The following is a 14625-nucleotide window of genomic DNA, read 5'->3' as shown; positions in this document are numbered from 1 at the left end:
ACTGTTCTGCAGTTACAGGAAAGCTTGCTCAGGCCTTGGAAACTTTAGCCCTGGAGGTTGAGAAGAAGAGGAGAATGCTTGGCGCTATTCTCAGGCAAGGGGAACATTTAGAAAGTCCTTGGGGTGCAGCCTGGAAACCACAGGCCGTCGGAAAGGGTGTCATGTTCGCTTTCTGGAGGCTGGGGGGCCGGTGCTCAGGATCAGGGCCAGCTGGCAGGGGAGCCCAGGGTAACGTGCCACAGGGAACAAAATCTGGAAGCAGCGAGCTGTGAACCGGGGCACTTCATACTTTTCACAGCGAGCCTGCCTGCTGCCTGGGTCCCATTTCAAAGACTGTTAATAAGCTCGTGCCTGGGAGCACAGGAATGGGCTGGGCCAGGCCAGTGGGCGTGAGCGAAATCCCCGGGAGGACCTCCTAGGCCTGCTGGGGTGGGGTGGGACAACTGAAGAATCTGAGGAAGAGGCAGCTGGTCTGGGAGTGTATTGAAACGAGGTCACCCTAAGCCACCAGCCCCGCCCCAGCATTCCTCCTCCCAGCTTCTGCACTGCTCAAGCTTCCTTATTTCAGGGGATTCCTCTATTGGATGTCACAAACCATTCCATTCTGTCCTGACACTAGCGTGCAGCAGAACTGCCTACAGATGCTATCAAAAAGGGGGGCTGATGCCCATAGACCACCCAAGACCTCGTCAGTCCAAACCCTTGGGGCTCATTGACCAGGGGAGGCAGACAGGTAGGTACACAGGGAATTTCGGTTCGCTGTGCTGGGTGTGACCCCGAAGGAGAAACATAATAGCAGCTGCTGTTCGTAGAGTGCCTTGGTCCTATGCTGAACACTACGTGTGCGTCAGCAAATTAAATCCTCAAAAATAGTTGTATCCTTATATTACAAGTGAGGAAACTTGGGCTCGTGGAGGCTAAGTAACCTGTTTCAGGAACCAGTCTCGTCCAGCTCGTGTGAGGCAGAGGCAGGGTCCAAACCCAGGAATGTGACACTTGCTGATTCGGCTGGATTTTCAGAGTTTTGCACACAGGTTTATTGGTGCATTTGACCCAAGGCTGCCTGTGACCTCAGAGGGCAGAAGCCCTACCCAAGGCCTTGAACTCAGCCACTGGGAGCGTTCTAAGCGTGGAACTCGGGTGGACACGGCGGAGCGCAGAGGTCACCTGTGTTTTGCAGCCTTGTCTGGTCTAAGCCTTTATGGCAGACATGCTTTGGGCAGCTGCGGCCCCTCCACAACGTTGAGACAACCTGGGTTTGCCGCTGGTGCCACAGTGCCCTAAGACTGCTCAGCCCTCGCACAGCACCGAGGAGGCCCACCTACCGTCATCCACCTGCTCCTATGAGTCACAGAACTGCCTCCCGGCTGCCAGCTCTGCATTTCCCTGCAGATGCCACTAGGCCCAGAGAGAACTTAGCCATATATGGCAGGGCTCCAGCCGGCCCTCCCCTTAGAATATACCACCGGACAACCAGAGGGGTTGAAGCTCAAGGTCCAGGAGGTTTCCTTTGATTTTCACTGGGTGGCTGGGGAAAGGGAGGAAGAGGCAGACTAGAATCCAAGGGCTGAGGCCCGAGAGGAGAGTCAAACCCGGGAACATGTGGTGGGTGCAGGATTAGCAAGTGCCCTGGCTGCCAGGAGGAGGCCCGAGAGGTCAAAGGAGGGAATGACTAAGTTTCACTAAATATGTTGGGCTGTTCAGTTTATCCCACTTGCCATTTGCTGTGGATCTGTCTGTCGCTGAGAGGTCCCTACGCTTTCTGGGATAACGTCCTTACCTGCCTAACCAATATTCTCCCAACTGTTGCAAATCCTGGTAGCACCTAAAACTGCACCCTTTGTGCAGAGTTCTCCGGGGGCACTGTCTTTTGCCATAACTTGCATCCGTGTAATAGTTGGGTAAGAGAGCCAGAGTGAAGTAAAACCAAGCCTTCTATTAAAGCACACAGCAGTAGCACTAACTGCACGTGTAACGTGGCTCGGGTTGCACATGATCACGTTTGCTGGGGGCCCTCTACCTACTGCAAATGTTTATGTGTATTTGTTCCCCTTTAGAAAGCCCTAGAACAGGCTACTTTATGCTGTATGTGGGGTGCATGGATTAAACTACTAACTAGTACTGGGCTTCTGCAGACCAAAGGTTTATGAAGGTGCTCAAATGGGTAGCAAGCTTAGACACCCAGGCCACCACTCACTGCCGAGGGGTATTTCAGTACCTCATAGATGTTGACTGGGAAAATGCATCCTTCCCCCCCTCGGGTAACACAAAGCATTAAAAATGTTTAAACAACATAAAGATGATTGTTATTCACCTTTTAAAAAAAAACTCACTTCGGCTTTCAGGTAAAAACAATAATTGAAGATGTCAAGCAAAACAGCAAGCACCAACAACATCACCCAGGCAAGGAGAACTGTGCAGCAGTTAAGACTAGAAGCTTCCATCGAGAGAATAAAGGTAAGATGATTGGATCGGATGTGTTTTCTGAAGGCCAGGCCACGTTTCAGAGAAGGTGATGCTACTTAATGCAGCTTGGTGCCGGGATGTTCCTAGAACAAGCTGCAAGCCATAGACTCTTCATTTCTACCAAGCACAGGCCTCATTTCAAAAGCACCGGGAAGCCAGAGCGTCTGAGTTAGCCTCTCTATTGGGACAGAAAACCTAAAACCTGTGGCAGCATTTCCAGAGGGCCTACCTTCCCTGAGCCAACACGGTCAGGTCCCGGGATTGCTGGGTTTTATGTTGGCACAGGGATTCCTCGTCATCCCCCTGGAATTTATTAAGTGTTCTGATTTACCAGTGCAGCTGAGGCAGGCCTGCATCACAAGTCAGCAATCAGGGTCTCCTTTTTAGGAGAATGCAGCTTTCTAACTGTGTGTGGGCTTTAGTGGCCACGTTCTGCACCTGGGTGAGCCATGCCAGCCCTGGTAGAAACGGGAAGGTATGTGCTAGGTCACCTAACTTAGGAGTCTCCCCCACCCCCCCAAAAAAAAAAAATCCCAAGAAAGGACTAGGCGGTGAGTGCCCTGGAATGCTGTGAGTAATGCTGTTTCCTAGAAACTGAAGCAGTCACCTGATAAATTCCTCTGGGCCTGGAGATAGTCACCTGTCTTTAAAACACGAGGCCTGCTGTAGTTGACAGGGTTCAGCTGAGGACACTGGTCTGAGCATTCGCAGGGATCTCCCACCAGCCTCTGAACTGGGCCTGGCATTTTCCATTTTTAACTCGAGCCAGAGCGAGGCCCTGCATCTTCCCATGCTGGCTTTGTCTGTCTCTTTTTTACTTTCCCAAGCCCAATCAGTAAATCTTGAAACTCCAGTAGTATTTGGCTCTAAACCCATAATTTGGTTTTTTAACTGTGTTCTGCATCCTAATCGATTTTGGGGGTGGGGAGGAGGGAGATAGAAACTAAGATACAACCTTCCATTGATTCTTTTTTTTCTTAAACCCCCCCCCCAACTTTTTATTTTGAGAAATGTCAAATCTATGAAAGAGTTGTAATAGCAAACACCCATGTACTCTTTACCAGGATTCATCCATTGTTAGCATTTTGCCCTCTCTTTTTCTGTCCCTGCACACACATACTCACAAAATACATATAATTTTTTTTTTCTTTGAACCACTTAAAAGTTATTGGCAGACATCGTGACTCATCACCCCTAAATATTTCACCCAAGTACAAGAGCATTCTCCTACACGACCGCCGTACAGTGGTAACACTCAGGATCCGCTGAGAATACTAGTATTATCTAACACACAGTTCATTCATGAAGAATCCAGGCTGCTCTCTCTGCAGAGTGGCCCTCATTCCAGATGGAATTGTTTGCTGATAATTAGATTCCAGTTAAATGATTTGGCGGAACACTAGCTAGCTGGTGATGTGTCAGTGTTCACAGTAGGAGATAGATGATGTCAGTTTTATCCCTTGATTAAGGAAGGCCTTTTATGCCAGATTTCGCCATGTAAATGTACCTTTCCCCCTTTCAACGAGTAATCTGCGACGGACATTGTTCTCTAACAGTCTTCCACCCAATGCATGAGCATTCAAACACTTCCCCCCCCCCCCCAGTTTGTAAATAAAGCATTCCCTTTCTTGTTTGTCTGCATGTTAGGTATCAAAGGCATCAGCCGATCTCATGTCCTACTGTGAGGAGCATGCCAGGAATGACCCTCTGCTGATAGGGATACCAACCTCAGAAAACCCTTTCAAGGACAAGAAAACGTGCATCATCTTATAGAGGAAGAGTGAACCCGTTCCTCACGTCTCTTCAGCAAATCAAATTATGAGCAGCTCCTTGAAGAGAATTACCTTCAGCTTATTTGGTAACCACTGCTAATAACTAAAATGCTCTTAACATGGAATAATAGACTCCGAAGTCTTTATTTTCCAAGGTGTCCTTTCTCTGAAATACCCTTTACTGATCTAATACAAAGTAACAATCTTGTTTTCCATTTGGTAACCATGGTGTCATATTGGGTTGCTGCTTAACGAAAAGTCAGTCTGGGCCTTTTAAAAAACACAAAGATATGCTTTCAAATATATGAATGATCCATTTATGTCAAGACCTAAATTACCTAAGCCCCTGTCTAGATTAAAATGCCAAGAATAACTTAAGTCCTTAAACCATTATATTATAATGTGTTCTTAATAGGGTTGCGCCAACCTGTACAGTGTATACGGATGAGGAGTGTTTTGTGTATATAGGTATATATACATGTCTTTGTATATACACATATCAAAGCTTATTTGCTTATTAAAATGTCTCTCCATACCATCAGTCCCTCAGCTCCAGAAGTTATCCCTTTATCTTAAGCTATGTGTAAGTAGAATAAGAAATTCTTTTTATATAGTTATTATACAAAAACTAAAGGCCATCCTAAAGGTTGTATTCATTGCCATCAAGTAATGAAGTCATCTCTTGCTGACCCTCTTCGGCTACAATAAACTGTGCCAATTAAAAATTTTAAAGTGACCTGAACGCCCTTTTATAATGTGAGGTATTCACTCCCAAGAGGCCTTTCGGGCTTCAGTGATCCTGAGTCTAGAGAAGCGGAGGACACTGGGTGGGTGTGCCCAGGGCACAACACCTGCCATTGCCACCCTAACGATGGGAATGGACAGACAGAGTGCTCAGGAGCCTGGCAGAGAGAGGATCAGCAATGTTTGAAAACCAGCTGCTATTCCTGATCAGACTTGGTGACTTAGCTCCTCTTTTTCTCACTGCCTTGTCTTTTATCTTTCCTCTCCTGCCAGAACATCTCTTGGCAGAGGTAATGTTCACCTCCCCACCCAGTGTGGGGAACATGGTGGGAACTGAACATACAAAAAACATAACGGTATTAAGACACAAGCTCTTTTCAAACATCTGCAGTGTCAGTGTCATCCCTACCTTGTCCACAAACCATCTGAGAGACGTGGATTCAGTGGCATATGACCCGGGCCCAAGGGTTCCAGCCGCTGGGCATTGGGTTCCTTGATTTTCCTCTGGGCACAAATGTAGCCTCACATCCTCACAGTGTCGATCCCAAAAGAAGGAATCTCCTATAACCAGAGAGTATGTTAACTTTGTCAAAGGGGAAGAGAGGTTCTTTTTTTTTTATTCAATGCTCACTTAAGGGCCCAAACCATACCCTTGGCCTTTGATATTTTAATTCATCTTTAGTTCATTCAAAATACCTACTAATGAAGGATAATAAACATATTCTCAAAAAAGGACTCAACCCCAAGAAGGAATTATTTGCAACGGATTTTTCCTAGTTCGGTGCAATCTTGCTCTACCATGCAAGCCCCTTTCAAAATTGAATGTCTGGGCTTTGAGTATTATGGTAATTGTGGATAAACAAATGCAGGACCATTTTTTAAACTGCTCAAATATGTTCAGTATTTCTCCACGCCACCTGTCTACTCAGCATAGTGAACTGCCCTCGTTTTTCTAAGACCACGTGAATCTCGCCACTGCCCTACACCTCTTTGTCATCTGGAGTTTGGTTCTGCAACATGACCAATTCCCAAGTCACCTGTCTAGGAGGGAGAAGGGTTCACCTTTCCAACAGTGAACTTTGAAATGTACACTAAAAAGACAACTTAACATTTAATGCTTCACTTAAGGAGATATTCTTTTTTTTTTTAATAAGTACATTTTTCTGGTAGTTTCAGAACACTGTTTCTTTAAATATTTATAATACGTCTTGTTAAAGTATTTTCATGAAATTATGTTTATTATATAGGTGTGTGCACAATTTTGGTAGCAGGCATAGTTTATTCTTCAATACTAAAACATGTTCTTTTACCTAACAGAAAACAAATATATTTTGCTATATACTTGTTCATATGCTTGTAATGATAAGGAATAGAATTGAGGCCCCAGGAGATTTTATTTTATTTTTGCTGGCCAGGCATAAGAGCCATAAGTATAATTGTCACGTAACTTCCTAACTAGGTAGAGGGCCTGTTCAAGAAAAGTGAAATCAAATCCTTCAATGCTGGACCCAAGGGGGGAAAATTGTAGCTAAATGCTGACTTACTTATAGCTAGACGTCTATGTGAGAAAATATAATATATGTATACATATATATGATATGCAGAAGTCACTTTTATTTATCAGGCTTTATTCTACTTATGAAGCCACAGTTCAACTGTTCTGCAGCAGCTGGTTTATGATGATGGACAAATGCCCAGTGTGTGTTATTTTTCCGACTGCCACTATAATGACACACAATCACATATATACATGCAGCTTCTTGGCTTCCTATCTATGAAGCCATTTACATATGTTCACTCTGCTTTGTCTTTGATGCTGCTTCTGTTAACAGTGATCTTTTTTTTATTCTTATATCTTCATTCATTCATCATAAATCTGTCCAGTTGAGGCCTCAGGCTCATGGCAAGGCATGCTAGACAAAATGTCATGACTCCAAAGAATTTTCTAGAGAGAAAACACTTTATATACCAGGTGGTTCCCAAGTTATAGATTGTAAGTACTTTTTTTTCTAAAAAGAATCAGGTTTTTATATTTCCTTACTTTATTAAAATAAAAAGTGCCATCCTTATCTTTTAAAGGAAAGGCGTGATTTGCTTTCTCTTTATTTGGACTATTTTTGTACTTGACTGGTTTTTAAACTATCAGAAAAAGAATTGTACCGATGATTTTGAGACATAGGTTAGTTTAGGTAAGGGGGGATGTGCCAAATTTTCTCTTCAGATGCCTCTTTTCAACCGATTTCCAATTACAATAGTGTCGTCTGAGTGACTCCCCCCAATTTTGATTTAAGACTGAATAGGTCTAAGAAGTGAATTACACTACATGCCAGTCCTTTCTCAATAAAATAAATAGAATACAGACTATGTTATGAATTGTATTGATTTCTTTTATGGTGTACCTGTTAACAGGAAAAAGTACATTAAATCAATAGAATTATATGTATGTTAAAATAGAGCACTTACCTAAAGCTGGGTGGCTTAGTTTTCTAGCCAGTCCTGTGTCCCTGTGTCCTATCGCTTTGGACAAGGCACTTCATCTCCCCGGGCCTCCACTTGCCATCTGTAAAACAAGGGGCTTGTTTTAGATGGTGGCTGAGATCCCTTCCCGCTCTCAGATGCCTCGGGCCAAGGGCCCACCCCCCTACTTGTCTGCCAACGTGTTGGTGCTATAAGCTACTTCAAATATAAAATTGGTTTGTCTATCATGTATGCTCATTTAATAGCTTATGAAAGGCCTTTTTGTCATACAGCCTTTTTTTTCTAGTTTTGTGAACTTGATTGCTGTAATAATGTCTTGTTTTTAGCTATGTAACTATAAACATATATTCTCTTGATGTCTCAGTAAAATTTGATATGTAGTTGATGGGATCTTGTTATTTTATAAAATTCTTTGGCTACTCATCTGTCCAGCATCTGATTCACCTAAACACTGTGATCATTGTTTGGAAATCTGTCCTATGGAAAGAATAAAAGCATTTGTTTCACAGCTAACATGTTCACAGATTTGAAAGACGTTTCATTAAAGCACCATTGATCTCTGTCCTGGGTCAGTGCCTCATTGTGTCATCCTACGCGTGTTTAGCTGAACAAATGAAAAGACCAGTTCTCTTCCCCTTTTCCTTCATTCCTTCAGTTAACACTTTCTGAGCACCTGCTGAGAGCCAGGTGTTGAATGCAGACTCTGATGACACTCAAATCAGACACACATCAGCCCATGAGAAGCTTACAGTCTCGAGTGAGGAGGGTAGGAATCACAGACATATAGCGAATAATTACATCACCGTGTGAAACGTGCCACATAATTCAGGGGAATGCCCAGTGCTATGAGAGCCCAGAAGAAAGAGAGCTACACATGAGAAGGCTTATCAGGGAGGTGATGTTTGGGCTGGGTCTTCAGAGAAGAAACCCTTTAAGCATTCGAATGAAGTCTTAGGAGGAAATGATGGAGGAGAAAAGGGAGCTCAAAAGCTAGTGTGCAGTGTCTCTCCCATACTACCTGTTTGTCCCACAAGAAACAGGAAGTCAGTGGAGGTTGTCAGGGAGTGACATAAGGATTCCCAATGTGTGGAGGGCTGTTTTCCATGTTGAGACCCAGCAGTGACCATGGCAACAGATAACAAATGAGAAGGTCATTAGACTCGCAATGACTCATAGTCACCAAGTGTTTGCTGAAGGTGCCCAGCCTCCTCCTCAACCCCTTTCCCTAGGGCTGGGATTCCCACGGAGATGAAGGAAAGACAACTTCATCCAAAAAGGGAAAAACAGCCAGTGAGCACCTGGTTACGGACTGGGCAGAGGTGGCCTCTGCTTCTGAGAACCAGTACTCAAACCCTACGAAGGGTTGGAGCAAGTGATAGTCACTTCATCCTTTCTAGGAAAGGACTGAAGAATTTAGACACTTTCACCATGAAAAATAGGCAACAACTGACAAACACTTTCTCTGGCACAGGCCAAACTATCAGAAGTCCTTGTGACTTTCAATGGAAGACAATTGCATGGGGGATGGTAGATAGGGTTGGGTAGCATTGAGTTTAAAACAAGGTGAAGAGAGGAAGGTTAACGAGGCCAAAATGGGTAGACTATGTAAGCAATCATGGCAGATGATATGTTATACTTAATGTCATGAACAAGGAGCTCAGACCTGCAGGTAATGATAGGAGCATGTTACATGGCCTTTCAGCTCTCCTGGCTATGAGCAGTGATCAGCTTCTCATTGGCAAAATACACATATACATATGGGTAGTCATTATAAGCCACCTTATGTAAAGCTAGGTAGTCAGTCAGTCGAGTATTTCTCCCTCCTTCCTTCCCTATGCCCAAGTTTGCAAACGTTTAGCTTACAGCTCTGACTGCAGAACCTAGTCCCACGATCAGCTCTATCCATCTCTGCACAACCTGGTGTGACTATCACCTTTAGCTTGTTTTTCAGAGTACAGTTCTATTCCACTTGCTCCTCTACCCCTTTACCACTGCCAACCGCTCATAACCTCTCTCTTCAGAAGAGCCCTTTTGTTTCAACAATGACTGTCTCCTTATCTGAGTCATTCACATCTATTAAAGGTTGTTCAACTGCAGGCTAGCCCTGGGCAAACATGTACAGTTGTTCTCAGGAACCCTCACCTCCACTATCAGTTTTTAAAGAAACTAGTATTTTCTCTGCCCTGGAGGAAAATGAAAGTTCAAGTAAGTTCATCCTAAAAATGCTAATGGCTTAATATACAAGTCCATAGAAAACCACTGGCCCTACAAAATAGAACTATGGAGAAAGCAATGCTTAGCAAAAGGAGTGGAAGTTAAAGTTTTAGGTATCACTGAGAATTAATTTTACGTATGAAACATTTCTATATTCCTAGATAATCTATTCTATCATGAAAGCAAGCAATTTAAGTGGTTGAGTTACTTAATGGTAAGATCTTGAGTTTGGGAATCTAAGAAATGTGCAGCTGAGACAGCTATGTGCCAGTTGTTACTTCTGGCCTCCAGGTCCACCCTCCTCCCCCTGCCCATTCTACACACACACTGCTTAGTGACAGAAGCAAGAGCTCCCTCCTATAAAAGACCTTAAATCTGATATAGGACATTCACCATGTGATATCACAAGGACACTGGATCCACAAGTTGCTATGTTGGGGCAGGTCTAAGGTAGTCAGTCCCTCACTGAACAGATGTGGCCAGTGGTACCTACCTGGTTATTAATGTCACCTAAGATGAGGGTAAGGATAACCTTAAAAATTGACATGTGAGATTTAGATAGTACACAAATTTATGTACCATTGACTCTGAACTGCGCAGGTCCACTTATATGAGGATTTCTTTTCAATAAATGCCTGTACTTTTTTGAGCTGCGGTTGGGAGTCTGCAGATGCAGAGAGCTGACTGTATGCATTGATGTACTCCATTTTATATAGGGAACTTGGGCATCCACGGATTTGGGTATCCATAGTAGGTTCTCGAACCAATCCCCCCATGCATACTAAGTTTTGGAGGAGTCAAAAGTCATGTACAGATTTTCAACTGCTGGGGTGTCAGCACCCCTAACTCCTGTGTTGTTCAAGGGCCAACTGTATTGGGAAAACTAGAACTAGCACTAGTTATGATATAAAGTTTCCTCCTAGAATAGATGTCAATAAAAAGTAAGCCAATTCATATTTTCAAAATGTAAACATATATAGTACAGCTTGTACTTGGATATGCTAAAATTCGTAAAGAAGCCTTACAGTGTGTCAGGAAACAAACATCCTTTTGGAGAACTGCACTCCGAGCGTCCTGCATGTGTGCAACAGAGCGTTGCTACCTTTAACCTTCAAAAGGCCATTGTGGTTTTTTCCCACTGGCCAAAGCATTAGATGGATTGGTTCTAAATAGACCCTTGTAGATCTGACATCAACATGGGCCATATAACATCTGTCGATATTACGAGACATTTGTGTGAGGCGCTGGGGAAAGGAAGGACCCAACAATGACACTAGGCTGGCACTCTGCATCTGTTCTCCCATTCTAAGCCTCACAACAACTCTTAAAGGACAGTAGATGTTATTTTACTCTATCCCACAGATGAGGAACTGAAGCTCGAAGAAGTTACGAAAGTTATGCAGGATCCTACAATTAAAAAGTACAGATGCTAATTTCATACACGGAGGCCATTCGGACACCACAGCAAACCGACTGTCTTTATACTTGTAGCATTGTTTGAATAGGGGGAGAAAAACAAAATAACTTTGGGGAAAATTAATCCAGTAAGGCAAATAAGTCCTTCAGTAATCAAGAGTGTCATGGCCTAGACCTTAACTAAGAATAAACAATAATAAATTGCAGTCACTTACTTTGGTCAGGTATTAGTCTCAGTATTTTGTACCTATTAATTAACTTAATTCTCACAACCAACCATGAGGTTGCTATTATTATTATCCACATTTTACATATAAGGAAATGGAGGCCTGCAGAGATCCAAGGCATATTTGATACACTTAAAAAGAAACCCTGCACTTTTCGTAAGTAGTCAATATAAAGTAAGAGAAAGAACACATGCCTTGGACTCAGGAAATGTAGGTTCTAGTCTGACTGCCATTAATTTGCTGAACAACCTGAGGAACTTTATGACTTCTGGTCATGTTTCCAGAAAAAAAAATATATTATTTAAAAAAGATTTAGACTAGTAATTGTTAACATTGCTTCTAGCTTTATATTTTATACAAATTTGAGAAAGAGGGCAATTCACTTTTGGTTGCTTTTTGCCATCTCCACCCCACATCATTCTACATTTTCCTTTTTGAATTGAAAATCAAGAACACATGCCTTGGACTCAGGAAATGTAGGTTCTAGTCTGACTGCCATTAATTTGCTGAACAACCTGAGGAACTTTATGACTTCTGGTCATGTTTCCAGAAAAAACACCACTATTATTTAAAAAAGATTTAGACTAATAATTGTTAACATTGCTTCTAGCTTTACATTTTATACAAATTTGAGAAAGAGGGCAATTCACTTTTGGTTGCTTTTTGCCATCTCCACCCCACATCATTCTACATTTTCCTTTTTGAATTGAAAATCAAGAGGAAAAGAACCAAAGTCTAGAGTATGGGGTCAGAGAAGGGTATGTGGGTTTGCTGTGTATAATTATAGGTATTTAAAAGATATTTAAAGATTCACTTCCTGATACTTCAGCTGCTGACTCATCAGCAGGACTGGGAAGAATTTTTAAGGAAAAGTGAATATAGAAAGGTATTTTGTATATAGGCAATTAATAGAATTAAATGAACAAAGTTCTTCAACAAAGAAAATCTCAATGCCCTATAAGATCTCATAAAACATAATACAAAAAATTAAACTAGTCCACTCAAACATTCCATTTCAATAACAGAACATTTGCTTTTTTAGAAGCAGTACAGACGAATCTATTATCGAATTCAGTACAGACGAATTTATTATTAAATTCTATTTGTTGAGCTTCTACTCAGAATATTATAGCTCCTGCTCACACTATGCTAAGTGTGTCCTAGGATAAACCCAGAAAAGACAAGGATATCCCAGGATAGTGGGAGTGGGGGTGGGGTGGGCAATCAGAGGTAAACAGATAAATCGCTATACAATGTGGTAAGTGCTATTATAAGAAGCTGCTCTATCTTAATGAGTCAGAAAAGGTTGCACAGAGGAGGCAATAAATCAGTTGGGCCTTGAAGGATGAGTAGTAGTTTGTTCATAAGAATAGGGAAAGATATTCTCAGCAGCAAAAACAACAGTGGATCCAAATTCTAAGTTCTAAAGATTTCTGGGATATCACAGATCTTTGTGGTGGGAGTATGGGAAGGAGAATGCTAATGAGGCTAGAAAGGAAGTTTGGGTCCAAAGTGTAAGAGTTTGTATTGATTATATAAACAAAAATAGGGAGTTGGTAGAAATTTTAAAATAAGGTCTTGACATGATAATCTTTGTTTTCATAAAGATAATTAGACTGAACAAGGAGAATAAATTAGTGGAGACAAACTGGCAGTAGTATGTTTTTTTTATTCTAAGGTATTTTTTGGCAGTAGTATTTCTAATCTTTGTTGAGCCCCAATGGTATTTCACAATCCTTTTATTAGGATTATTCAACTCCTCCATCCCAAACCTTTATCACCCTCCTCAAACCCTCCTATTTATCTCCTAACCATCATGCAAAAAAAAAAAAAAAAATCCTGCCTTCTCCATAAAATAAAATGTTGGGACCATTTGGCCTGAATTCTTAAAACTTCCCACATCCAAATGTCTCCATCACACTCATCTGAATATCTTCCATCAAATGCTCAGGCTGAGAAGCAACCTATGGTTCAAGGCCAAGTCTTCCAGCTATTCCCCAAGTCCCTAATCCTCTTCTCTCCTTTATTAAAATGTTCCAAAGAGTGGTCCACCTTCGAGGTCTTCTTTTCCCCACCTCCCATTTCTCAATTGGCTGCAATCTGGCTTTTGCTCCCACCTATGTAATGAAACTGATTTTTCTCAGTAGAATGGCCAGTGAATACCTAATTTCCAAGTTCAGTGGAACCCTTTAGTCTCTGCCTCCAGGTCCCCTCTGACATTTGAGTCATTCTCTTCTGTAAACTCTCCTGTGTGTACTACCCTCTTTTTGTTTGTCCTTGTTTTTTAATCCTCACCTGGGGAAATTTTTCGATTGATTTTTTAGGGAGAGTGGAAGAGAGAAGGAAAGACAGAGACAGACATGGTTGTGAGAGAAACACATTGACTGGTTGCCTCTTGCACAGCAAGGTACGTGGCCTTGACCAGAATCGAACCCGGGACCCTTCAGTCTGCAGGCTGATGCTCTATCCACTGAGAAAACCAGCGAGGGCTGTACTATCATCTTTATGACATCACTCTCATTTTTCCCCTCCTCTGTCTCCTCTTCCTATGTCTACCTCCTAAAATCCCATCCTTAGTCTCAAGTCTATCTTAGCCCACTGCTGCTCTTCTCATTGTACCCATTCTTAAAGATCTCACCTGTTCTTATAGTTGTTATATGCTCAGAACAAAACAAAATCAAATCAAAACATCCAGCCTATATTTTATCCAAACATCAGACTTGCCTATCCTCCTGGACATTTTAATAGATGGTCACCCAAGGACCAGAAACACAACCCGTTTCCCCTCCCTAGCATTTCATTGGTGGCACTATCATCACTAAATTGCCCTCGCTGGAAACCTGAGAGGCATTCAAGAATTCTTCTCATTTTTTACATCTGATCACCCAGTCTTGCCTATTCTATTTCCCAAGTACTTCTCAAATCCACCCCTGATTTTCCTCATCAACTACAAGTTCAGGCCCGTTTCATCTCTTGACTGAACTACTGCAAAAGCCTCCGTCTAGACTGCAGCCTCTGTGGTTGCCCCTGGTATTAGGGTAATCAACTGTCTGGGTTCACTTGGGACTGTCCAGGTGCTAGCCCAGAAAATCTCACATCCCAGAAATCCTTCAGCCTCCATTGTTCACCCTGCTTTTAGTTGCAAATGAAACTAGCTTAAGGCCATTTATTTTTCTTCTCTTGGTTCCAATGGGGAGAGGAGGAGAGCAGGCAGTTGAGGGTGTCCCACTATGTGTATAGCTTGGAAATGGGGGCATGAGTCCCTGAGCGGAGCCCAGAGGGTCAAGAGGGTCGGCGGTGGGAAAGGG

The 14625-nt window shown here is 42.6% G+C and overlaps 1 protein-coding gene across 2 annotated transcripts in view; it reads left to right on the top strand.

Moving 5' to 3' along the window:
• The window catches only part of GNG12 (G protein subunit gamma 12), a 122244-nt gene extending 114222 nt beyond the window's left edge, over positions 1-8022 (top strand). For both annotated transcript variants that reach the window (XM_054720932.1, XM_054720931.1), the window contains exons 3-4: positions 2346-2457; positions 4114-8022. In XM_054720932.1, the coding sequence (XP_054576907.1) occupies positions 2365-2457; positions 4114-4239 (219 nt within the window). In that variant the 5' untranslated portion in view covers positions 2346-2364 and the 3' untranslated portion in view covers positions 4240-8022. The remainder of the gene's footprint in view (positions 1-2345; positions 2458-4113) is intronic.
• The last annotated feature ends 6603 nt before the right edge of the window (positions 8023-14625 follow it).

This window comes from Eptesicus fuscus, chromosome 9, assembly GCF_027574615.1.
Source record: "Eptesicus fuscus isolate TK198812 chromosome 9, DD_ASM_mEF_20220401, whole genome shotgun sequence".
Taxonomy (NCBI): domain Eukaryota; kingdom Metazoa; phylum Chordata; class Mammalia; order Chiroptera; family Vespertilionidae; genus Eptesicus; species Eptesicus fuscus.
The sequence above is the reverse complement of the archived record's forward strand: the minus strand, read 5'-3'. Positions and strand labels throughout refer to the sequence as shown.